This window comes from Bombus bifarius, unplaced genomic scaffold, assembly GCF_011952205.1.
Source record: "Bombus bifarius isolate JDL3187 unplaced genomic scaffold, Bbif_JDL3187 scf7180000008206, whole genome shotgun sequence".
Taxonomy (NCBI): domain Eukaryota; kingdom Metazoa; phylum Arthropoda; class Insecta; order Hymenoptera; family Apidae; genus Bombus; species Bombus bifarius.
The window spans coordinates 38,765-66,637 of record NW_022884510.1 but is presented as its reverse complement, the minus strand read 5'-3'; the positions used below and the strand labels follow the sequence as shown (position 1 = coordinate 66,637).

The window sequence follows — 27,873 nt, the reverse complement described above, 5'->3', positions numbered from 1 at the left end:
CGTATAAATGTAACAGATACGACAGGCTATTTTGCCGAACTTGAAGATAGCGCGAGCGAAAGAGAAAGAGGTCCGGGAGTCGGCTTAACGGAAGGAAACACGTCGGTTATAATATGTTTGACGCAGCGACGGAACTTTTTTACTTTCAAACTTTATCGAATAAATGAAAAAAACTATTACCGATGTAATTCTAATTCCTCTATCTGATTGGAACAACACGAAACACGATATAATTTGCAGCATATTGGCTTATTTGACGACATTCGTTTATTTTCTTTCGCCTATCGAATATACGTACATGTGATTGTATGTGATTTAAAGTATATCGCGTTTCGTCTTATTTCATTCACAGGAATTATTTCCGATTACTGTTATTTAATATCCACCTCCTTTTTACAAATACGTACATACGTACAATCATATCGATGTATTTCTAAAAAGAATTTGAAAGACCGAAACATTTATCTGACAAAAATTTTGGAATAAATTTAATTGGGTCTTTAATTGGATCAATGCCAAGGAAACGACAGACCATTATTTGCGTTTACGTAGAGGAAGCGGAACGATGCTAATACACGGTATATATAATTTTTCTATTATTGTATTATATATATATATATAATCTTTTTTCTTTTTGTTTGTTTCTTTTTCCTTAACAAAGGCGAAAGTGAATAAGTTATTGCGTTACATTTTATTGACATTTTACAATATTTAAGGCTAAAAAGAGAAGCAGAAATTTCTAAAGGAATGAGAGCTTAAAAGAAGTTTATAACAGCGCTGATAGATGAATATCGTTGACAAGTCATTGCGTGGCAGTTGGAAAAAGAGGGACTCGGAGAAAGAGAGTGGTACCACACGAGATAGAGAGAGAGAGAGAGCGAGAGAGAGAGAGAGAGCGAGAGAGAGGAAGACTGAGACGTCGCGAGCGCGAGGGGGAGAGGCCCGGCGCCGCGGCACGTCGCGACGCTCAGTCTACCGGCGTCGCCCGTGCAACATGAACGCTTCGTGCTGCTACTTTGCCGGTTAAAGTCGCGTGGAACCTCGATCTCTCACGGTCTCGCTGTCGACACGCGGCCTTATAAAATACAGCTGAATATTTTGTGCGTTATTTTGTGAATATTTTGTGAAATGCGGTTGTGCCGAGAACACAAGTTGGTTCGTTCCGATACGACGAAGAATCGTGTATTTTCAGTTTACGGTTCGTTGTGGCGTTTTGACACAATCTCGAAATGATCTGTCCCCCCCCCCCCTCACTGGTAATTTGAAGCGTGAATTTTTGGTGAACAGTTATATATAGTATAGAGGGAGATTTAATAAACGTTGAATTTCACTTTTCTCTACATCGAGCGAAATAATTATAATCACCTAAAAATCCGGAGTCTTGAAAATATTTTTAGAAAGCCCAACATTTTCCTGTTCTTTGGCACGTTGCTCGGAATAATTGCGGACGATTTTTAAGAACGAATCAACTTGGCTTTCCTGGCTCGTGTTACGCATCGTCGTCTATGAAAGTACAACAATTTTATTGAAATAAGAACAAGATATACTCGAAAGAGTCGCGCGAATCTTCTTAGAAAGATTTAATCGATCAATCTCTATCGATAAAATGGGATTATCGAAAATGTTTCAGCGCGGAATCCTGCGATCAAAATGAATATATGATCTCTGTTGTGGTTGCAGTTTTCTAGTGTTAAACTCGATATATGTAAATTGCCAGTACAGCGAGGATTGTAAAATTTATGCTTTTAAAAACTGGGACAATGGTTTTTTAACGATCGTATTTTGATTCGTCGTAATTCGAAGATGGAATTTTATCGCAAGTGGAAGAAAACCTCCTCTTTCGAGGGGAGAATTTTTCACGAAGAAACCAAGTTATCGAAGTAACGAAGAATTTACGAAAAGTGGACGAAGCGGTAAAAGCTCTGGAAATATTTTCACCGACGCGGATTTCACGTTGCTTCTAGCTTCTTTACTTTTCTTTCAACGACATCGATTCGTGTCGGAACACTTTGCTTCGAAAATTCGTCTGGGACGTCTCATTGTCAGATAAATATCCAAAATCGCTTGAAATGCGATCTCGTTAAGTTACTCGTTATTTCTAAATTCTCGTGAATCAACTATATCATATATTTGTCAACGACTATTGCTGTAACCCGTTCCTTTATTTAGAAATCTTTCCCACGTTGCTATATCGCGCAACTTTAGTTTACATCTCCAATTCATACGTGTGTATGTTGATCACAGAAGGTGACATTTATCCCGCTTTTATTTTAGTTTACAAGATTCTCTCTCTCTCTCTCTCTCTCTTCCTCTTTCATAAAATTATGGATCAAATCGTGGATCATTAATAATGTCTGATTCATCGAATAGATAATATTTATGGCATATTTCCAAATTAAATATAAATGAGCTTTTAAAACTTTTCTTTTTTATTCATTATAAATACGGATCATGATTCTTTCTCTCTCGTTCACATTTACTCCGTAAGAGAAAGAAGGAAAGGGAAGAGATACGTACTCTTCCTCTATCACGTATATATGAATAGCGCGACATTTTAAAATTGCATCGTCACTTTTATTAAAATTCTACTATTCATTGGTCAGTTCGTCAGTTCATTGGTGTTCGTTTTCCCAAAATCATTATATACAAACAGAAGAGAACTCGTTCATTATCTGTCTGTAAAATTAGAAGCACGTTTTCTGGAATATAAATAAACCATTCCGTAATATTTGAACGACTTTTTTCTCTCATTGTCTAAATTTACTACCGTGGCCAATGAAAAAAAAGACAAGATTCTGAATTTTTAATTTTTTACTACTATTTACTTGCAACAAGGTTATTCTGCATAAATTTGATATTTTCATCAATATTTTAGAAAATGCAATACATTTTAATTTCCAATGCTTCATTGACACGCCAGTGCCACTTTTTTCTGAAATCACTAAATATAAATTAACGTTGCTGTTCGTACGTGTGCAAATATTTTCCTCCACTTTTATCAACACGAATGCTACTACAATAATATTACACATGCTATTAATATATATGAATTAGCGGTATAATAACGATATAATAATGAGTGTAATGATTAAAACGATCAAAAGAAAGACTTGGCTTCATCTTACGTCGTGCGAAACTTCAAATCTATGATATATGAAAATTAAATACACGGTTCGTGCAAGTGTCAACCAGTTTGAAATATTATTGCTAGAATTAATTGATAGTAGTCTTTCTATCTATGCTGCATCGTCTTAAACAGAGTGTGACAATCAGACGAGTCGAGCATAACGAATTTCTTAAATAAGAAAATTCTTTCATAACGTTTGACACTTACAAATGTCAACTTTTAAATTGCATATTAACATTTTAGAAGGAAATGTTATCGCGTCGCCGTATTCTAGGACAATTTTAATAAAAGATAAAGTCGGAGTTTCCTATTTGGAGGCCATCGGTCAGGAACACGATAAACACGACACGTTTATCGTCTTTTACACATAAGAGAGTAATTATCCTTACGTTTCAGCAGTCAATCAATATACGTTATCGTCAGCCTCTTCAAAGTTTACGTATTTGAACATTAAAGTATTAGTCGGATCGAGCAAAAAGTGTTAGAATTACGGGGGCCGATGTTAATTAAGTCAAGCTAACATAACAGTTAAATTGACATTACTCGCAGCTTACAAAACGTTATACATTGCCTTCTTCAAGCGTTTCGTATTAAGATGCTTCCTCTTTGCCACCAAGTGACATAAAATAAGTCGGAAAATCAACAAATACGTTATATCTTGGTTTTATTGTCATCTTCGTTTGGAATTTCGTATCTATATGACATTCTATTAAACGAGTGTCCACGTATCTTACAACGATGATGTACACGGGATACTATTTGTCCATTAAAATAACGTTCGCGTTGAAGTTTTTCATTCAGGAAAAATGGACGCGTTCAAAACTCTAAGGTTAAAAATCTACAGACGCGTTAAAAGAAGCAAGTTTCTTTAATTTCTGACATTATCGATGAAAAATATACAAGAATTTATTAGGAAATGTTTTACCGTTGCCGAAATGCAAACAAAAAATAGATTTTAATGCGACTCGGGAGAGGTCGTTCCAGTTTTACTACGTTTACGAGAGAAACATAAACATTTCGTAGCACTTTGTAGCATTTCATAGCACTTTGCAGCATTTCGTAGCACTTTGTAGCATTTCGTAGCACTTTGCAGCATTTCGTAGCACTTTGTAGCATTTCGTGGCATTTCTTAGCATTTCGTGGCATTTCTTAGCATTTCGTGGCATTTCTTAGCATTTCGTGGCATTTCTTAGCATTTCGTGGCATTTCCTAGCATTTCGTGGCATTTCCTAGCATTTCGTAGCATTTCGTGGCATTTGATAGGATTTCGTGCGTTTCATTCGAGAGACGAGTTCATTTCACGCGTTACGCGAAAGACAAGACGTATGCAAACGCGGAAGTTGTGACGCGTTATATCCGGGAATCCAGGCAGGCAGAAAGTCCAATAAACGTTATAACGTTATAAGGAAGGACAGAGGACAACCGAATGCAATATTTCGTGGCGTCAAAAGGACGTGTCTCGTATCTTTTATCTATGTAAGATTGCAAACTCCCCGTCACACGAGTTTCATACAAACAATGACTGTTACTGCTACTGTTTCACCGAGAAACGAAGGAATTTATTTAAATGTACCCTTTATAATTTTCTATTCAGCGCGAAGATGAATATTTTCAGATAAACCCACGTTATGTAACATAATATTACGACGTGAACAGGAATATAATGTCTTATTACTAAAATAGTATGTACCGAGAATATTTTATTTTCCACAAAGAGAATGTAAACAGACTCGAGGTTTTTCCCTGAAACGCTTAAACACCCGATTGTCAAAGCGAGTCCGCCTTTCTTACTTGCAGTTTTCGTTGCAATAAATAGTAAGTAATCGCGTTACAAGAGTTTCTTTCATCGCGTCAACATTCGTTGATTGTAAACGCAATAAAGAAAAATATTATTATTGACAGAAGAATTTATGAATTTATGAGACAAGTAGAAATGTTCTTTTTATGCAGCATACACAGACACAGTCAACAACTACTTGTTACGTATAAAAAATGAAATTTCATCAAAAATGGGTGTACAATGTTTGTGCGAATAGCCATCGATAAACGCGTACACTATACACGTTTCGTGCCCAACACAAGATACTGTATTCACATGCCAACGAACGTCTTTCTTCCATACGAGTTACACGAGCTCGGTTTCCCACTTTTAAACATACATCATGCTTCACGATTACGCAAACCGTTCTTTATTTTTCCGCAAGTTCGTCGTTTGATCGTGAGCAAGGACGTGTGCATACGATTGCGAAAGTACGTAATTCATTGACAGAACGACAAGGACTGGCACGCGTACGTAAGAGGCTTTATCGAGAAAATAGATCCGTGTCGGTCGATGGTTAACCTCTTTATTGGTGAACCGACTGGCGTTCGTTCCGCGAGTGCGTTTCATTACGAACGCTCGCACCGGAATCGCCTTGGAAATCGTTGCTGTAATTCGAGCCTTCCGGATACAAGTCGTGTTATTAGAAATTATAGCCCGACATCATATATACATATATACATATATACATATATACACAGTTCGGCGATATTGCTAGCCAATTTCTTCAGAATGTAAATAATATACCGCTATCGAAACGCGTTTCACCATCGCTAGATGATACGTATCTGTACAAGGTAATTCACGTTATTGCTAGACAACGTGTACAAACCTTTTCTCATAAATATGTATCCGATAAGTATTAGAAAATGACTTTTCCTCCTTTCGATCGATTCATACTACGTTGTAATCATCCATTACACCTTCCTGAATATTTTTCATTGCACGATACAATTGTTCTTTGTTTAATTTACTTATATCGTATAGATACCAAGGCAGTTGCTTAGAATAATTAATCGAACAAACGTTGGTCAGGCTCCGATAAATCTTCTAATAAGAAAAGAGAAGGAAGAAACAAAGTGCGTGGATACACTTGCGAAAAGAATTGTGTCACGCAACGATAAATCTTTTTCAAATATTTGTGGCTTAGCACGCTATCGTAAACGCTGCGTAGACCCTACGTAGACGCTACGTAAACGCTGTGTAAACACGTAGCATATAGGTAGTAGGTATGTATGTATGTAGAAATTTCTTCTTGCAGTTGTTCTATGCAATTGACGCTTTGCTCGTTGTTCTATGATTTCGGAATCGCTCTGTACACGTACTGCTTTCGCCCCGTAGATCATCGATAATTCACCGATCATACGTATCGAAAACAACTTGGAAAATATCAATGTACAAAGGAGAGTCCCAGATCCTAGTAATAAGTAAATTACGATCGCACGTAAATCGTAAATTACGAACATTGAGGACCGACCGTGACAAATAACAGCGCTTTATAGGTCTTTAAGATTGGTGTTCGTTTTAAGGGCAAGGGCCTTTCGATGGGACAACGTGTTTGAGTGAACGAGCAGTTTGTGCTTGCGTTTGGGGGCCTCCGGACATTGGGCAGGCTAATTTCAACGACAACGCTGCAAGCTTAATCGAGCTTTGGCGAAACGAAAAACTCGTTCATAGTGCTTCGCGTAATAACGACAACGAACCTCGATCTTGCCGATTTTTCAGATTCTGCGTTCTTCTTACTTTATTTTGAATTAATTTGCGCGTGATTTTTCCATCAGCCAACAAATTTCCAATTCTTAGTAATTCTTCGATAAATGGAAGATATGTAGTAGTAGGAGGAGTGCGTTTTCTCCACTATTTCGTAAATTATTAGTTACAACTATGAGTATGAATTAACGATTCGACAAAATCTTTCTTAAAGCGGAGAACATTATTGAAGAAATAACGACAATGGACTCGTTGCTATTTAAATATCAGGTTTCTTTCAGGCCACGTTAAGTCTTTAGCAGGCAAACGAATATTCTCTTTGAGTTGTTTGTAACGTGAAATGTCATTTTAATATAGGCAGAAGTAAAAAAATCACACCTCACGTTTACACGACTCGCCTGAAAAATCAATTAGTCATTATTCTAAGAAGGCATGAGTTCACTCTTCCGAAGAATGCACGTTCTTACGATTACGTAAATGTTTCTACGTTTGCAACTTAAGTATTATCATTTCGTTGAATATTCAAATTATACGAATCGTTTGTTGTTCTTCAGCTTTTAAGGATACCTGCTGATTCAAATCATTTACATTCTCTTTTAAATGACTCATGACAGATTATTTCGAGGTTATTTGATTATTTTGATGAAATAAAAACTCATGGATCTCTTTCATTCGCCTATGTATAGACAGGATGCAACGTAGCAGTACTAATATATCTTTCTTAATACGTATGTCGAAAGCTAACAGTTTGCCGCGCTTTCGAAATCGTAATCCTCGAGGCACGTAAGCTTTCGATCACAAGGTATTTCAATTTTCGCACGCCACCCTGCTCCTTGTCCCAATAGCTTTCTTTCGTCCGTTACCGTAGAAAGTAATGCCGACGAGGACAGCACTCGTGCGGATAAAAACAACACGAGAAAGAACGAAATAAATAAGTTAATGTGATATCATACGTTCCAAAAACATTATACTTGTATGGATAAAGCTTAGCGTGGAAAATCACGAAGAAGCCGAAATCAAGAAGAATGTCGATGAAAATCGATCAAACAGACGGAAATACGCGGATTTTGCGGCGGTTGCACGTCGCGTCGTATTCTACGGTTATCCGGCCCGATTCAGCCTTATCGTCCCGAGCGATTTGCATACGCAAACGTCTGTCGGCATCCAATCGCGGCCACCGTGTCGTCTCTATGAATATTGCAGTATGTAGATCCAGCCCTCTTGAACTTGCTCTACCGTCGCTATTATTTTCTCTTTTTGCCAAGTCACCGTGTGCCTTTTTCACCCGAAGGTCGCTCTTCCAATCCCTCGAACGCGTTACTCGTTCCTACGTCGTACGAAGCGAATGCACGATCGCCGGTCCCTCCAATTTTTCTCCCTTCGAAGCAACTTAATGGGAATTTCACGAAACTTTTCACCTGCACGATAAGTGATTTTTAAGAAGAGGCCGTCGAATGCGTTTTGTTGCTTCGCGTTGTGCGTTTGCCAAGCTGAACAACGAACAGGGGAACTTATTATTTCTTATTATGTTAATAACAACTTATTATATTAATACCATAAAACGAACAATTCTGAACGTTCACGTTTTCCAGGATCGAACGGAGTATGCAGACTGTGTGGGAATAAATCTTCTTTCGTTATTTCATAAGCGTTTGTGGTTCGAGTTGCGTTCAATATTTTCTCGTAGCTGGGTCCTACTTAAACCCCTTTAAGCATCGAGCAGTTCAAGTATTTCGGCATTATCGAAAAATGATAATGCAACTTATTAAAGACTTATTTCGGTTATTCGAAAACATTGTTGCTACGTTGCGGTCGGCGCAATAACCAATAAGCTTTGTCGAAAAGGCCAATCTTATGTCGTATTCCTATCAAATCGATTTTCGATAGAAGAAGAGTAAACCTTCTGTACTAAAAGTAAATGGAGTGTAATTTCACATTCGGTAAGGCATAAGACCGAAGATGGTTGACAATAGAGATTTTCATTGGAACGGTTGTCTCGTGTTTTCGTAAAGAAGACGCGACCCACTAAAATTAGGACCAGTTTCATAAAAAGCAAATACACGTTTATAGCTTAATTAGTCGATATTTTGCTAACGCAATTCTTGCACATTTTTACAGCGAATCTTCCTGAAGTCGAAAATTTCACCTTGAACGGAATAGTTTTCCTTTTTCCATCTTGCACCGGTCAAAATAATACAAGAGAGGAAAGAGCTGGGAATCAGTAAAGATAGGACGTGCATATTGGAAATTGGAAATTGCAAGCACGTTTTATTGGCTTTTGGAAAGTGAGACGTTGAGAAACGTCTGCGTAAAAGGGGTGAGAGTAAAATAGACAACAAACAAAGATAATACAATGGCTGGCGATAGTATTCGCTGCATTCTATATCGAAACGAAGAAATTGAAACGACGGATGAGTCTATTCTGCAAGTGGTGTTTGCGAATCATCTGGTCGACATTTGCTCGTCTGATCGCTCGATACTTGGCTGCCGATAGGACGACACGTTCCATCAGGAAATTATCCGTCTGCACTGAATTAGTCGCTCGCGTATTTCACTCTGACCGAAGACACGCCGGTAGAAATTTTGCTCCTGCATTTAGCTTATATTATATTATACATACGTATATCGTGTTGATTTGTGGCTCGATACTTGAAATATCTTTGCTGTCTATCGCTTAATCGTTCTTTCTTTTTTCTCTCTTTTTTGATGTATTTGAAAAGCGTCACGAAATTTCTGAATTCAACCGTCATCACTTTTCCGAAAGCATGATAAGCGTATCTAGGTTCGTATTTTATACGAAGATGTAATGTTTTCATTATTTCCAATCTAAATCAGATTGGTCAATCAAGCGTTCAATTATTGTCTGTCTACTTCGAGTACGGGATTGCCAATCGTCGTTAGATAAGAATAGAATTTTCTCTGCGATTTATTTCCACGTCATTAAAACAGATATATCGAAAATGTTGCCTTAAATTCGAAAAATAGAAATTACTCCTACATATTCTACATGTCCACTCTTTCATAATCAGTGATCTAATCTTATTGAATAATGCGTTTGATACTAGCATTGCGTTCATGATGATAAAATATCTGATGATAAAAGTTCTCTTCGTATTCACAAGCTTCGTCAAGCATCGACGCCACACTCGAGTTTCATTGACTGATGAGAACAGGCGAAAATTGATTTATTAACGTCGAATGACGGCAACTATTCGCTTCGTTCGTTCGTTCCATCTTCATCGTTTATATGCAATGCTCCGCGTTTCACAGTGAAGTTGACTTTCATCCTGTCTAGATCGTCGCGCTTTGATATCGTCAAACTCCTACAATTCTCCTACAGTTCGAAAGACTTTTAAATCGCTAAAACTAAAAGATAAAGCTAAAAGACACGATCTTCGAAATTCATTACGGTAATGGTAACGGAACACATCGCTATCGCGATGATCAACACATTTTTGGCCACGCGTTTCCAGCATATCCCGGAATTTTTTTCCCTCCTACTTTCTTCGTTTTCCGCTTTTCCCTTTCCCCTTTTAAGTTAGCCTCATCCAAGCTGCGTGATCTGTCGTCGAAGCGAACCAACATTTTACGGCTCTTCTCCCGGCTCACCGAGTTCTGGAACAAGCGATTCAGCAAATGTGGATTGTTTACTTGAACTTTATTCGACCACGTATTCGCGCCACTCATCCTCCGTGCCAGTTGCAATCTCATCGGTCTCGTTTCGCCGGTTTCGATCGTGTTTTAAGCTGGTTGCTGACTCAAGCCCTAAATCGATAAGTTGCCGATCAACTTATCGCCGGTTAATCGAGTAGATTAAACTAGGCTTCGCTACTTTCCGCTGGCCAACAAGAGACGCGGTGGTTATGCGATTTTTGTACGTTTAGTATTAGTACGATGAAAATAATCTGAATTCAGGATCATTGTGAACCTATTATTCATTCATCAATCAAGAATCAAATTAATTTATTGGAACAATTCTATCTGTACAATAAAGTAACGGAATTGCAGTATCGCTATGCAGTTATTAAGAGTGCTAGATATGGAAAGGTGTACAGAATGCACGCAATGTATGTTATACACGAGCGTGCAAAATGTCTGAAATGCCTGAAATGTCGGAAATATCGGAAATGTCTGCAGTAAAATGCTTGTTGTAATATTCAAAGCATGAAAATCGAATCTCTCGAGGGGTTCTGTTTCTCTAGCTGTGGTCATAGAAACGTGCATAAAAAACATCGGTAAAATAATTGATTAACGAAGATAATAACATTTCCGTTTCCAATCCTAATTAGCATACGATACGTTTAAAACGATAATCAATATCGATCATCAATATCGATAAAAGAAGGAGCTTCTTTGCAAGATTCTGCTAAATGATTACGCTTTATATAACGGAACAAGGTTAACAAATTCTCAGACAACATTGCAATGTCCTTTTTACGTGAAAACGGAGGGCCGTTTCTTTGAAAACAGAAAAAATCACCGCACGATGGAATTGAAAAAAAAAAAAAAATGGAAAATGGAATGGGCACAATGGAAAAGATGTATAGGAATTTTCAAGCGTAGTTTAACGCATGTCGCGTGATCCTAGCCTTGTCGCGCATCTGTCCGCATCGAGGAAAGTGTGTCTTACGCAAACCGATGTCCCTGAGACGATGTTAATCCCTATTTATACCTATAGCGGCTACCAAAGGTATTGTCACGCTTACTGGCTTTGTTATAACGTTCGCGTACTGATTAATTAAATCCAATTTAATTTTCTGTCATTCATTTATATATAGTATCATTTATATATAGTATCATTTATATATAGTATCATTTATATATAGTATCATTTATATATAGTATCATTTATATATAGTATCATTTATATATGGTATCATTTATATATAGTAGCACGTTTATATAACTACAGAAATTTGATACTGAAAATGAAGTAGAAAACCTGACGAAAATCTACGATCTAGAATTTCAATACATATATAGCATAATGCATGTTTGTTTTCTAATTCGTTTCAACGTTACTCCGTAACGCTACTCAATATCGATTGTCATTAGCGACACTGTAAATTTCACTTTAAAATGTAGTAGTAGTAAAATATACTGGAATAGAGAGAGGAAGCGAAGAGAGATTCATCGTATACATATGTTTATCCCTATCAGTTCTCCGCTATTATTCCAATCTATTCCATACATTTGTCATCTTGCTTTCGCCCTTGTCCTCGCAACATGTGTTAACGATATTCGGTAATGTAGACTCGTGACAATGTTGAACGGACAGTTCGTGATTTCAATGGAATTGCGCTCATCAGCCGCCGCAAGTCAGACTCACGAGGATCGTTCGAGTTTTGTCCAAGCTTAGGGGGCAAGCGATCGATCTTCGATGAACGTCAAAGGAATTCCTTCGAACGCACCAAGTCCATTTTTCACTTTCCACTTGGTTGTTTGATCGTATTAGCATCGATTACAACTCGTTCGGCCAACTCGTTCTATTAACGTATAAAATAAATCTATAACGTAGAAAATAAAGCTTCCTTCTTATATTTCGCATCTTTTGCTCAGCTCACGCGCAATATTGCCCCTTTTACCTTCGCTCTACATATTTATTGCGTAGCTTTTTTAAGCTCAGCTGTGTAGCTTTGCTTTATACTTATTCCGTATACCCCTGCTCCCCGCTCTATACTTATTCCGTATTTATTTCACTCTGTTTAGTGTTTTCGTTCCGCGATATGTATATTGCTTTCCCTATATTTCGTATATCTTGTTCCGTTTAGCTCGTGTAATATGTTTCTCTCATTCCTATTCTTCCTTTATTCTTTTCCCACGCTATATATACGTACATACTTCACTTTTCTTTTACCTTTTTATTTTACTTTCAAAGCCAATTTCCGCCGTCTGTCTATTTTCACTCATTATTTCAACTTCATTTTTAGATTAAAAGTACAGTTGTTCAACTTTTCTTTCAGTACTTCCAATTTAACCTTCTTTTACTTTATTTCAAATATTTGAAATCCCATTTTTTTCACTTTATCTTCATTGTCTATCACTGATTTTTATCCCAAATAGAGGCTGAAAATCAAAGATCATAAATGCACGTTCACACTTGAGCGTTTGAACCTACACAGTAGAATAGGTAGAATAGATAGAATAGGTAGAATAGGTAGAATAGGTAGAATAGGTAGAATAGATAGAATAGGTAGAATAGGCAGAATAGGTGGAAAATATCTCACGAACATGTATCGTATACCGTACATAGCTTACCAAGATGCGAAAAGATCGTAGCAAGGATATGAAATTTACACTGTACTCTGTTTCAATCGGCAAAATCTTATCATTCTCGCAATATACGATATTCCGAAAATTTATCCAGTGGCGAATTACAAGTGAATGTAACTATACATCAAGCAGCAAAGACTCCGCATTTCATCGTAATTTAACCGGGGAGTTAACCCGTCTTTCTCAGTTAATAGGTTCGAAGAGAAGCGAAAAAGGAACGAGATAGGAACGTTGAACCTTGGGTGGTGGCGGCAGCCAGTGGCCTTTAAATTATAGCCGCGATCATGAATATAAACCGAGCTGATTCCACGAACGTGAGGGTGGAATCGTTGATGGGATACATCTTAACGTAACGATCGGTTGCTTGATGAAACGTTAATAACAACTACATAGATTCCAAGTAACGAGCGCCTCGTTTCTCTGCCTCGTTGAGCCAGCTAAATAAAAAGCGTACGCTTGAAAAGCAGATGTAAATGTAGCAGTAGTTGAAAGCGTCGCATAGCTTTTAATTACCTGAAAGACAACGAACGTTCAGCCGTTTAATTTTCTATTTTCTTAATTCTTCTCGTCCGGATTTCCTTTTTTCTTCTTGTTACTTTCAAGTTCAAATATTATTTAGCTACTTCGAGGTCGTTAATTCTGCATTTCGAATGACTCGATTAGTCGCGATTCGTCGATGTGGCAATTTTACATAAACACCTCCTAGGTCTTTTCGATTCGACAACGAATTTGACCAATACTGCCGAATCGGTAACGACACGAAGCAGCATTCGCGCGATTCCTTCCACGTATCTTCATCGAAAAATCAACTCTACGCTTATTTCCTTCGTTTATTCGTCTATTCGTTTATTCTGCTATTCGTGGAATCTGGCGAGCTGCACACGAATACGTTTCCCACATTGTGTTTTGGTATTGCACGTCGTCGTAAAGAAAGTATGAATTACCTTCCTATCAGATTCTCGTGTCTCGATTCAGAAGAGGTGAAATAACGTTCTTTCACTTTACTATACTCAGCATTTACTTTTGACCATCTGCTACAAAGAATGCAACGAGATCCAACAAAATGAAACACAACTAAGAGGCTAATACTTGTATATACAATCGTTACATTATATACATTATATACAATTCAAGTAGCTACAATTCAATTTTGAAAATTACACGGAACGCTAACCTTAGATTTTAAATTTTCACGATGGCTGGAGATGCCATGATATTCGCTTCTCGGAAGCAATCGTGTTTGCATTTTACATTTGCACTTTGCAATTGAACTTTGCGCCGACGTTTCGTAGGCATTGCTGTCTCCTATCATACCGAGCGATGTTTCGGTTTCGATGTTGGCTGATCAAACTGATGACTCACTCAACTCGGAAGTTCCAACCGGATGCTCGACCATCCGCTAAATCTAACCGGAAATCGTTTCATTTGATTGGCCAATCGGATTAAAAAAACCGAGAGGGTGGGTTGTCAAATCGAGTTGATGTCACACTCGTTCTTCCTATTCCAGTTGTTTGAACGTTATTAGTCGTTGTGCTATTAGTCCTTGTGCTATTACACGAACAAACGATCGAGTCGGCGTTCGCTGCGAGTAATTACGACGTTGATTACAAATTACCATCTTTAAAAAAAGCTGCACTTAAGGTAAACAAGAAACTTTTAACGAGGGAAAAATTTTGCTGTCAAATCGGATAATGTAAAACGTCACTAGCGTGTACTAGAGTAACTGGCAATAATATTCAAAATCTGTAATATTCCTATAACGATTATCGCAATTGCCAGGAGAACAAATAAAATTCACGACGAGAGACATTTATACTCGTCCAGTGTAGTCGGCAAAAGGGTGTCATTAGTACATTTATTAAAGTAATGGCAACTGCAATTAAATTAGCGCGTTCAAAGCAACAGTGTTGATAAAACCTTCTACCTCTTTCCAGGAAATGGCTAGAATTAGAACAGGCTAACGGGACCAAACTAAACAGACAGAAAGAGGCAAAAGAATTTTTATGTTCTTTAGAGTTATCATGTAAATTGATTTTGTCTGCTTTATTACGAGCATCCGAACGATCTATATCTGCTTATAATAATATTATTATATCGCTATCAGCTCACGTTCTTAATATAATGCTACAATGCATCGTATCTCTCTTCGTATTGCCGTGTTACGTACGGTATGATATCACGTTCATAACGTCATACTATTATTAACATGTCAATTATCTCGTATTTTATATTATTACATAAAGCACGTAAAGTACGTAATTATTTTGTACAGAATCTATTTCAACGTAAGTAACTATACCGTGTACATATATAATGTTTATGTATTTTTCTTCACGATCACGCGCAAACTAGTTGCTATAAGTACCTACTTTCCTGTATCGGCAACATAGTAATACATTTGCCGTTAAAAGTATTCCAGCCTATTTGCCTAACCCCCGTCTGAAACAAATCGCTATATACAGATATATATATATATATATATATTTATTATAGAAGAGATACTAATCAGAGGAAGAGAAAAATTAATCATTTGCGAAACGTTCTATCGAGTTCTATTGAACTTTTCGTAAAATTTTGTTGTAAAAAAAGTCTTCGTAAAGAAGTTGAAAAAAAAAAGAAAATTATCGAGGAAGACGAATTAAACGACCCGTTTAAACGAATTCTTCTTGCTGATTGCAAAGGAAAGAAATTAGTCTGTTTGTTAATGTATAATAAATGCTACAAACAACACGAAACCAAGAAAAGTTAACTTTGATTAATTCGACGTAGACTAATCAGATTACAGGCGTAGATCATAGATAGCACGATCATAGCACGATCATAGCGAGTGTAGCGAAGATTCAAGGTCTAGATCACTTGACAGCATAGCAGATACCACGTGAGAAATGCGCGTTCGAAAATGGAGATGCGAAGCTTCAATGGGCGTAATTAATGGCACACGAAATGCCGTAGTTCCGGCGGAAATGTGAATAGGCACACGGGCGACGTGGATATCGGGTGGGGAGGGGGGGGGGCTGGCTCGATTTCCTGCGTAATATGCATGTTCGATGGAGGTTTATCGACGACCGAGGACCGATGGCCGTTTTCTATCATTTTTTTCCCTGGAAATTGACGATTCTTTGAAAATATCAGCGAAAATTTGGTGTAATGGGAGTGGTTACCTTGAGTAACGAGAAGGTATTCCAACGGTCTATATTATATATACATATAAATTATTTATTATTGGGTTTGCGATTCGTTGAAAGTGGCTCGCCAAAGCTTATATTATTATAACTCGCCGAAACTTTTCGACATTTTATACGGTTATACGCCTTGATAAAATTTACTTCTTTACCTTCTACAGTTAAAGACGGTTATACGACGAACAATTTTCTTGCGTGACGTCGGTAATAGGGAAGATTCGAGCACTCGCTCGTTCTTAACTGCGTTACACCAGCAAGCTTACTAGGCTTTGTCTTCACACTGTACTTGTTAACATTCCTGTAACCGCGATGAATTCGAAGGAAGCAGATTATAAGGTTCGTTGCGTGTGGCCGTCGTGAGAAATTTGATCATCCCGAATGAAACTTTTAAGATGAGACGATAAAAAACGATAAAAGACGATGAAATCTATAGCGTAGCGAATTTTGCGTTAGTAAATTTTACTGACAGGTATATCAGACCACGAGAGGACGAATACGAAAGATTCGTTTGTGATCCTTCTGTTAGTACATGGCCGATTAAATTAAAAGGATTTTATTAATAATCAGCATTGACTAACCGATTTATTAACTATTGCCAGGAGGAGTAACACCAGTGGCTTTCGACCCAGCATTGTCCGACTCTTTCATTAGAACCCGGCCTTACATTTCTTATTACTCGTTTCTTATCGATACGGCTAGCAGGTTGCATCTGCCTCCAGCTGACAAGTTCTAAATGTCCGATTTTCCGTTTGACACCTGGCAACCTGGGATTATGAAGTTCGCTCGGAGAATACGGTTCTAGGTCGGGGCGAAGGATTCTGCCTTTTCCCTGTTATGGCACGTGGTTTCAGGCAATGCTGTTTCGGATGAACTACGTCAGACCGGCCGGATGACGAGAAGCCGGATTGTTTGCGGATAGAATGTTCGCGTGGTTAGACTTACGGTAAACGGAGCGAACGATAAGTTGCGAAACTCGGCGAGTTCATTTGGAACAGAAGCAGAAGTTAGATCGTTTGGGGCATAGATCGCAGTGGAGAAATCTCAGCTGCTACTGTATTCCAATTATTACTCGTTGTTATTACTCGTTATTATTCTTTCGTATATTTTCCATGAAAATGTTAGCCAAATTCTTCTTCTACAACTTGAATGCTATAAAAAGCGATTCTATCGTAGTAACTGACTACAGGTTGCTGGTATCGCTGGCAAAGTTGAAAAGAGTAAGTTGATTTTGAAAAGGGTAAGCCCATCGTAATCAACGTTCATTAATTATCCATTAATTCGTTATTAAAATATTTCTGTCCTCTCTCAATTTCTTCGATAACATATAGATACAACACCGGACGTTGTTAAGCTAATAACGATAGTACGGAAAGTACTCTGTTACCCGAAATTTCCATCTCGGAAAACCGTCAAACTAATCGTTATCGCGTTATTGCCTTTCCCACACACATACACATATACACATATACACATGAAGTATCAAATATTCATGGAAGAGACCGAAGAGAACGCTGCTTCCCCCGCGTAATTCCACTTCAGACGAGTATAATATACATTATTGGAGGCCAGGTCGTTGGCTGTTTGCGTTTTGCTTCGAATACCCGGAGAGAAAGACGTTTTTCGGCCAAGCTAAATATGCGTACAACTTGTCTCGGCTGGTGCTCCAACCACCGTTGTTTGCTTTAACGTTAAAAGCGTACCCTGTCGCTCCGAACAGGAGGAACGTTTATGCGAAAAGTTTGCACGTGCGTATCCGCCTATCGTACATCCGGCCATCTTTCTTCTCTTTTCTTCGCGTGCAATTATCTTCCAACATAGGTTCGCAGACGTTCATATTGCCGAAAGCACGGAATTCACGTTCCTAGAAGTTTGGTTGTAGAAATTAAGACAAGTGTTTCCCTTCGTCGCGAACGGATAGTTCTAATAACGTCGCGCACGAATATCGAGCAAAGTATCTGACAAAACGAATGCATGTCGTATATTAGTCGATCCACGAGTACAAAAATTGGCATTGTCCTTGTCTTTTCTTTCCATTAATTACGAACTGTTTGAATATTGAAAGACAATGCTATCTGGAGTTTTGTTCAAAACGCTTCTATTGCTGTTAAGAATATTAAAATTGTATTATTTTTTTTAAATATTAATATACAACATTGAGATCGATCCGATTGGAATTGTGATTTGTATGTATATCATTAATAACTTATATCTCATGGAGCGGTCATAACTTTGAAACGATTAAACATAGAAGAATCTTTTTTTTCTAAACATAAAATATCTATTTACATTAATTTTTAGATTAATTTTTCAAACTAATTTTTCAAACTAAAGAAACTAAAGAGAGAGAGAGAGAGAGAGAGAGAGAGAGAGAGAGAGAGAGAGAAAAGACTTGGACTGCTCCATTTAAAACAGAAAGGTGGTTTACGGTTTATCGTATCTTTTTTTATTTTGTGTCGTTTCAAAAGGATAAACCGTTCCAATTAGTTAAGATATTCGTTATGCTAAGTAGATAGTCGTAGAAAGAGCGCAAACGAATTTAAAAGATCGTTTAAGAGATCACTTTGCATAAAAGAACATCGTATAAACAGAGTGATTCTATTCCTATTCGGTATTCGTGTAGTTATAATAGTTTCAAGTTTTATCGGGATAGTATCGAGGTCTTCAGATACGTATACTTTTCTTCCTTTTTAATTAATCGTACATTAATCGTTAAAACGAAATATCTATTATACGAGTTTTCTATTATACGGATTTCTGTAAAATCCCGTCGTACTAATCTCGTAACTTTATCACGTGATAGTAACATTTGTTAAGTGTTATTACGTCTGTCGGAAAATTCTTGCCATTTCTCATGTTCATAGACTTTATACGTACGCGTGTATACATTACCATGTGTTTCCTTCGTTAACTTGAGATTTAATAACCGCTATTATATACGACCATGCCTCATGGTCCCGGCAATTTAAACATAGTCGTAAGATATTTAAGAATAGAATCTATGTTCGTACGACGCTTTTTGCTCGGAATTACCTTGCAAACGATCTCTTAACTTTTCCATTCGTTCAGAGACGCTCGATACGCACGATCGGCCAAATATATTCGGAATCATATATTTCGTGGAATCTAAGAGTCTAATGGTCCGCGTCCGCGCGATCAAATAACGGAGGATCTAAAGAGAATGATTCAGAAAATAGAGATTCATCGTCTTTCCGGTGTCAGACATTTCCGGTATCAGGAAACATTTTGTAATCGACAAATATTAATAATTGTTTTAGATTTTAAACTTGTTGATGTTCGTTCCACAACAATTGATTCGCGGCTTCTTTCGGATTTCGACGGTGTTTTTAACAGTATTTAACAATGCAGTTTCAGATTTGCCCTGAAAAAGTGAACTGGAATGTTTGCAACGTACTATTACAGGCACGATTGTAACTCGAAGAACCATAAATACACGTATATCATTGATAATTGTGTTACACAATAATGTTATTTAAAACGCGTGTGAAATTTTTAGTGCGATATTTGACAGGTTATCCTAGTTACTTTCACGTTACCCTCTCAAAGAGTTAAAAGAGCCAGCTTAGAATTCTGCCATCTCGCAGAGAAAAAAACATCTTTGTTCGATGACGCAATGGCGAGCGAAACTGATTTTCGAAACTCCGTGGATATAAAAAAGAGTTACAATCGATATCGATAACATTGATTTTGATTTCAAGAGAATGATTCCAAATTTTTGACTTTGTCTCGTATAGAATAAGCAAAGCTTGAACAAAACAGTCCATACCCGCGGTTCTTTGATCCGTCACTCAAACTAATAAAAATCTCTTATTTAGTTTATTCAAAGATATAAAGGGCACGCGGTGCCCTAAAACAACATCCCAAAGACCAGAGAACAGAGAGACCAGACAGAGGCATCAGCTGGAACAAACTCTATCCACCAACTTGCCCAGCGAATCAGATCAGCGAACCTAAAATCTCCGTAAGCATCCGTGAAAGCTCACGGATAGCCTGACTTTGGCTTTTCACTCGAGAGCACGATGCACGTCGATACTCGGGTCCGTCGATACCTCTTCCGCCAGCTGTCTTCCACCTTGGAAAGCTCGAAGGCCGTGCTCGTGTTCGAACACTTGAAACAGACTGTACCCGAACGGTTTCCAGGCGTGTAGCATGCTCATAGGCAGCGAGCGCTGGAATGGAAGTCGGTGAGCCAGCGGACGAGGACGTGGACCGATCGATAGGCAGGCTCAGCACGACTTGCGGCATCGGCCGCCTTTCAGAATCGCTCAACTCGAGCGTTCGCGATACGTTCGAAGCGACCACTGCTTCTGCAGACATTTACCAGCTATCAAACGTCATCTGGACGGCGATCAAGGGCGTAGCGATCGTCAGCATTATCGTCACCGCTCTGGTAGGGAACGCGCTGGTGATCGCCAGCGTTAGAAGGCATCGGAAGCTCCGAGTGCCAACCAATCGATACGTGGTCAGCCTAGCAGCGGCCGACTTCCTCGTCGCGGTCTGCGCCATGTCTTTCAACGCATCTGTCGAGCTGACTGGTCGATGGATGTTCGGAAGGATCATGTGCGATGTGTGGAGCTCGTTGGACGTTTATTTCTCCACTGCCTCTATCCTTCATCTATGTTGCATCAGCGTGGATAGATATTATGCTATAGTCAGGCCGCTCGAGTATCCTGCCATCATGAGGAGGCTCACAGTGACTTGTATGCTGGGCAGTGCCTGGCTGCTGCCTGCTTTGATCAGTTTCATCCCTATATTTATGGGATGGTACACTACCGAAGAACATTTGGAAGAGTTGAGGAAGAATCCTCAGGTAGAGATATTGGATAGTTTTTTCGGCATCTTTATTTCGGCTTTTGAAAAATATAATCCTTTTATCCGGTAGCGAAGGTTGGATACAGACAAATTTTCCCCAATTATCTAGAAAGCTGTCGCCATCTTGAACTTTGATGACTTTTTTAATACGCGCTGTTTGGGGGCACGACTGTGAACAACTTTCTTCCAATCTTTATGCAATCGCTGCTATTAAATACCGCCAGCGCACAATTTCCGTACATAGTATTACTATAATGCTGTACACGGTATGCTCGCGTAACAGGTCGGTACGATAGTGCGATCCGATAGCCTAATAATTTTCATCCTGCGTTGATGTTAAATAGCGCGTATATCGAGTTTACGTGTTTGGTCCAAGTACTACGTTTAGGTATTATCCAAGTTTTGAAATCGTACGCTTTAAAATTCGTTCCTCGCTTGATTCGAAATATGACAGTTTTGGTCAGTACTATAATAACTAATAATAACTAATTATACGACAGTCGACAACGGTAGAATACGGTATCGCTACTCATCCACGAACATACTACCGATTTCTCACCATCACCTGTACTAGTAACTCTGTAACAACTGTACTATAGATCAGAGATTGGTTGTTACCTTTCCTTTCCTTTCCTTTCCTTTCCTTTCCTTATTTTTTCGAGGAATGAAAACGCATTTATACCCACCAAGATGGTATTGAGCAGCGTGAGTTCATAATGTGTGCGTAACATTCACTAAACACATTATTTCTTTGCTTTATCGTTACTTTGGAAGAAAAGAGGATGGCTTAGGATAGCCTGGAACAATTTACACATCCCTAAATGCATTCTGTATACATAACGATCTCTGTATAACGGACAACTGAAAAGATGATTAGGCGAAGGAATGGGGGACTGATTGCTTATTTCTGATAGACCTAACACAATCATAAGTGACGGACAGATGGTAGTACCGTGCATCTACTAGAAGAAGGTAAGACAAGGTAAAGGAATGTGGGCCTGATTGGTTATTTCTGAGAAACCCAATAAAATCACGCGGATAAGCACGCATATTGGCCGAAAAAAAAAAGATTTTTCTTCTTAGAAATGGGATTGTTCCTTACGAATTTGTATGTATCCGTAGGATTGGTTAAACGGGGGAGGGAATTGATTATAATACAGAAGAGTAATGACGATGAAACGCCAAGAAAGAGTCGTTCGTCGAAGTTTGTTAATTTTTACGATGGATTCTTTTACGTGATTTTTACCGCTTTGTTAGTTCGATGCTGCACGATCGCGGTTCTCTGGTTCGTCTTATCCTCCTCTGTTTCTCCTTCAAGTAAGTTGTACCGCTTACGTTCCGAAATATTTTCAAGATGAAAAGCGGTCTTGTCGCTTTTGTCAATATAATATTTTTCTGCTCATTTGTATTCTACGATTTCCTTCCTCGAGTTATTCTTTCCGTTCCCAATGTTTAATCTTAACTTTTAACGTTCGTCAACGTGGCAAGTTGTCTCATCTCCAACTTGTACTTTAAATATCTTCTCGCGTCTATAAATTCTCTTGTTCTCCCCATTTTTATCCCTCTTAACTTTACTCAGAACCTCTCAGCTCTCCGTTCTTAAATCAATTCCGTCCAACGTCTATTTTCGATTTCATCGTTCTCCGTACTGTCAACTTCCTGTTCCTTTACTTTCAATTTCATTACTTCAATTTCATTACTTCAATAATGAATTACTTCCTTACCATTAATTCCTTTCTTTCCATTTCCAATTTCCTCTTTCTCATTTTCAATCTTCTTATTCCCCCTTAATCTTATTTATATTGTGATTTCTCCCAATGTTACGAGTATCTCTTTTTCCCAACGCCGACTTGCTACCTGCTGTCAACCTTCGTTTTATCGTTTCTCGTGTATTCATTTTCGTTTCCTTCTCACGATATCCCATGAAAGGTAGAGAGAAAAGGAAAACGATAAGAACACAGAATACAGAATTCTATTTAAACGTTCAATTAGTACCTATATCAAAGATTCAATTCTTTAAACGAATATCTTAGTAATAATAACTATACAAAATGTTCTGCATCTTTTAAAGTAGATTTTATACAATTTCGTTAACAGAGAATAGTTATCACAGCTATTTTTGTACAACCATTCCAGTTTCTTTACAGTACATTGTATTAAAATTCCTCTTTTAACACATTTCGCGCCGGTCACATAACAATAGTTCCTTTTCATGTTATCGTTCAACCGCTGCGCTGCTCGTATAAAAGTATATGTACAATCTCTTTTTTCATATTTAATACTTGGAAAGTTACAGCAATTCTTTTACCGGCTACAATTTTTAATTGGAGTAGAAGAATTTTATAGAGAACGACGACGAGAGAAATCTTTTGCTAACACGTATTCGCGTTTACTAGCACGAAACGATTAAAGATGTTTAAAAGAAGTCGTACGTTATTTACTTTTCCAGCGCGTATTTAAAAGAAAACTAAAAAAAAAAAAAAAAATTAAAAGATCCCTTTACCAATACTTGAAACGAAAACAAGTATTCTAGTAGATGGAAATATTATAAACTAAACTATTTATCTGAAATATGTTATAGTTAAATCTAAATGTCGGGCATAAACCGCCATCAGGTCTCCAACTATGAAATCACCCAGTTTTTACATTTCAATCATCTTCTTATCCTTAGAATAATGAGCTGTACCTTCCTATATCCTTAGAATATGAGCATTTTTCACAATCAATAAAATATCCAAATACATATTTTCTACTATTTTCACGTTCAACGAAATGTATCTGCTCCTATTTATTTATTTTTCTTATAGTTTTATTATTAGATGTAAAGATGACAATAGCATTGGATCATGGTCCTTTCTTAACTGTAGTTAACAACAACACGGTAGTAAAAGTAACGTGGGTAGTAAAAAAAAAAAAAAAAAAAAAAAACAAAAAAATAGCATGGTTTATACATCATTTTCCAATAATCGAAGCTGCGGTTAATAAGTTTCTGATTAATCGAGGTTTTACCGCAAAATACCGTCGTAGAAAGGAGCTGAATGGCAGGTCGAAATATATTGCTCCGATAATACAGCAGGTACAATGAACCGTTCGCACAATAGACGTTCCGTTAATCGAAATTCTCCCAGTGGTTTCGACTTTCATATTTCTCTGTCCTTCGAACAGTAGCTCTTCCATAGTCTATGTGCTTACAGCGGTTTCCACATACTTTATCGATTAAAATATCGTTACATCGTTCGGTTTCAGTTTCTTTTCGTACTATTTTTCGTACTGTTTTTCGCACTGTTTTTGATGAAATATCGAGTATATCGACTAAAATTGAAAGAAATTCTTGAAAGAATTAATAATACGAATTAACGCATCTCAAGTTCGCGGATGGTTCAAAATAGAGCTAACCTCTAAGCTAATCGTCACTAAAATTTGTTTAAATACTACTTTTTCAAGCTATTTCTGCTCTTTCGAAGCCAGGACACAGAAAGATATGTACGGACCAACTTGAAACATCGGAACGTTTTAATGAAATTACGTGACCGATTCGTCTCGCTATTAAAAAGAAAAATGTTTGAAGATTAAAGAAAAGAAGCAGAGAAAAGAATTCGATCAGACTCTGCTTCTTTCAAAGAGATGCCAAACTTTCTCGAATACGTTCCAAATAGAAAGAAACTTGTTAGAAAATTCACTACGAGTTACTCGAATAAATTTATTTTAAAAATATCTTTCATTTACGATTACGACATTTTCATAATTACTTATTACAAATTAAATTATATAGAATAGGACCGAAGGGTGTTCTAGTTTAGCCACAATCGATATTAACCGCGAATATATCTAAACACGCGGACAAAATATATTTCCATCCAATTAGTCAAAGATTCGACTTCACCACCAGAAACGAAACAAAAGATTGCATTAAAGAATCTGTCACTTTCAAAGTTCTCGTACAAACTCCAAGCAAAATAGTTTATTTATTTCTTTAAAAAACACGCTGATATACAAATATTCTTTGCTTACTACAATCAGACCTATCTTTGAGCTCCTATGTGACCGACTCGATCCTGCGATCCTGCGATCCTGCGATCCTGCGATCCTGCGATCCTGCGATCCTGCGATTCTGCGATCCGGCGATCCGGCGACTCGCGATGAAAATAACAACGACCTATAACAATAACGTCCAACCTTCGATTAAGTGCTTCGTAAAATACAACGCGAATTCTTGAAAAGAAGAAAAAGAAAAAAAGAAAAGGAAAAAAAAAAGAAAAACGTAATAGAAAGTAAACCACGAATTCCTCGCAATTCCCTTTATCAAAAGAAAGATTGACACTTTGTGCGTGTGTCGATGAATCAGGTGTGCAAGTTCGAGGTGAATCGACCGTACGCGGTGATTAGTTCCTCGGTTTCCTTCTGGATCCCCGGTCTCGTGATGATCGTGATGTACTGCAAGATCTACAAGGAGGCTGTTCGTCAAAGGGAGGCGCTCAGTCGTGCCTCGAGCAATACCGTCCTAAACAGCGTTCACTTGCATCGGGCGTCCACCTCGAGACATCATTCCAGGGCGTCCCATCAGTTGTTGCTGCATCCGAGCGACGCCAGTGACTTTGGCAGACCTGTGTCTTACAGAACCGCCGCGGAGTTGAACGTGGAGAACGGTGAGTGAACACGCGGCTAGTGAAACATCAAAGGTTTCCCCTCTGTATATAAGTACTACGTCTTTGAATACGGACGGTATGTTTGACAGGTTTAAGGACAGCCTCGGTTTAAGGACTGCACCGAGCTTACAGTACGGACGAAACGTGTTATTAGTGTTGCAATCAGCACGAGTGCTGAAAATTGGCTAATTTAGAATATAACAGAGAATATACAACAGAGCTTGCACTATCCGAACTAATTGCGCAGAAAAAAGTCGGATTGCGGAATTTTTCGGATAATAGAACGAGTAAAATTGCGACTGCTTTTTATACGAAAAGTGATATAAATCACCTACGTCTTTACGTTACAATACACTATTAATAAGTAAGTATTAGGACTTGCACTTTTGTGCATCATACCGTCTGTACCATACACGGTCGTTCCTATTGCTAATTGTTGCGAATGCTATCGATTCGTTATTACTCGTCGCTGTTTTCGCTGCTGTTAAATCTCCTTTCGATTCGTTCAATAATTCATATCACTCGCATGTTGAATTAAAAACGATAACCTGATCGAGGAATACACAGAGGGTATGATAAGTTAACTATGTATATTTAAAATATTCGTTTCCTTTTACCGTTCGATGTTGTTCGATTGTTGTTAATAATCGAACGTCCGAATAGGTTCCGAATATACCGTATCAGTTTCAAGTTTAAACCTTGGCATTTGCTGTACGACGGCGATGGACTAACGGACTGACTAATGTAATGGACCACCAAGTAATGAATCGAAACATTCGTCACTGAGTATACAGGGTGAAATAACTTTAATATAAATAACACATGATATAAATTGAATTGATTGAATTGAATTGAATTGAATTGATATAAATAATAAATAAACGTACATTTGTACTCCTAGCATATTGCGATGCATTCTGCACATTCTAGATAGATCCCTTCGTAAATAAATAATGAATAATTATTAAATATACCGAGTTTGTTCTAAACTAAACTAAATTGATATTATAATTTTTATAGAAACAGAAACAGAAGTACTAAACATGTACGAGTTCGTTCGTTATTAAGATGACACGATTACCATAGAAACACGATATTACTACAAATAATACATGGATTTAGGTTTTTACACAGGAATAAACAATATACAAATAATAAGAGTTTCTCTCGCATTGTTTCGTACGTTTTCGAAAACTCGATCATTCTTCCCAGAACCTTGCTAATAAAAGCAGCTTATTCTAGCTTTAGCTGCCAAAACAGTGTCACGTCACACTACCAGCGTCAACAATAGCCGATCGTCTATTTCCACTGCCGGTGTCTTTCCTTATTTTTATTCAATAAGCTCTCTTTCTATTCCTACTTCTGGCGAAACCCAATATTCTTGTCGTCTTGCACGCAAGATCCTGAATTCGCGTTATTTATCGAGGATCGTGAATAACGCCATCGTTCTTCACCCCCATCTTGTCACTATTGCTGATCGTACGAAACGAAATCGTAAATCTGTAGTTTCGACGTTCAACATGTCGTACATTATAACGTGAGATTGCCATTCTGTCCGTTTCTCAATTGTTTGTTAGCGTAGGTAGAAGGTAGATACGATAGGCATCAAAGAGCATGCTTGTTCGAGAGAGAGAGAGAGAGAGAGAGAGAGAGAGAGAGAGTATGTCAGCAGACACGCGTGTAAACCATGGTTTCTCGAGTCTCAGCGCGTTTTACTTTTCAGGGATATCGTCGTGCTACAAACATCTCGAGGAAATAGGATCTAAGAATAGATTTCCTTTTCACTTAGTAATTATCCGTTCTAACGAATACTCAACTTTGGACATTTTACATTCTTCTGCATATTATATACCACGTTTTGTGTATTTGTATATCTTTAAATTCCCCAAAGTGGAATCACTGTAGCAACAAAAATCCTTTTGCCGACGATTGAATTCGAGCGTTTCCTTTCGTTTCCCTTCGAATCTGCAATTTCACTCTTGACGGAACGTTCTTCGGAACGAAGATGGCATGCACGCGGACGGGCAAACGTTTTGGGTCGCTTTTAATATCGGATGGAAATCGCAGTCAAAGCGAAGGGGAACGAGAATAATCGTGGAACGCGTCGCTGAAAAAGCGTGGGGCCGCAACTTTCGCCGCGATTTACCACTCGTGCCGTAATAATACATTCCAACGGTACCAATTATGTATTGCTCGATCAGAAATGACGTACGATTGATGTCGAAATTACCCACGACTGATACCACGTGTAATTTTTCCATCCTTCCATATCCTTTTTTTCTCCGC

The 27,873-nt window shown here is 38.0% G+C and overlaps 1 protein-coding gene across 2 annotated transcripts in view; it reads left to right on the top strand.

The window, feature by feature from the left end:
* Nucleotides 1–27,873, top strand: part of LOC117210518 (octopamine receptor beta-3R-like) — a 98,836-nt gene that overhangs the window by 49,140 nt on the left and 21,823 nt on the right. Inside the window, exons 1-3 of one of the 2 annotated variants that reach the window (XM_033453629.1) lie at nt 1,564–1,913; nt 19,945–20,939; nt 25,287–25,587. The exons of the other annotated variant lie outside the window; for it this stretch is intronic. Coding sequence (XP_033309520.1) covers nt 20,304–20,939; nt 25,287–25,587 — 937 coding nt within the window. The 5' untranslated portion in view covers nt 1,564–1,913; nt 19,945–20,303. Of the gene's footprint in view, nt 1–1,563; nt 1,914–19,944; nt 20,940–25,286; nt 25,588–27,873 lie in introns of those variants that run through there. 2 annotated transcript variants of the gene reach the window in all.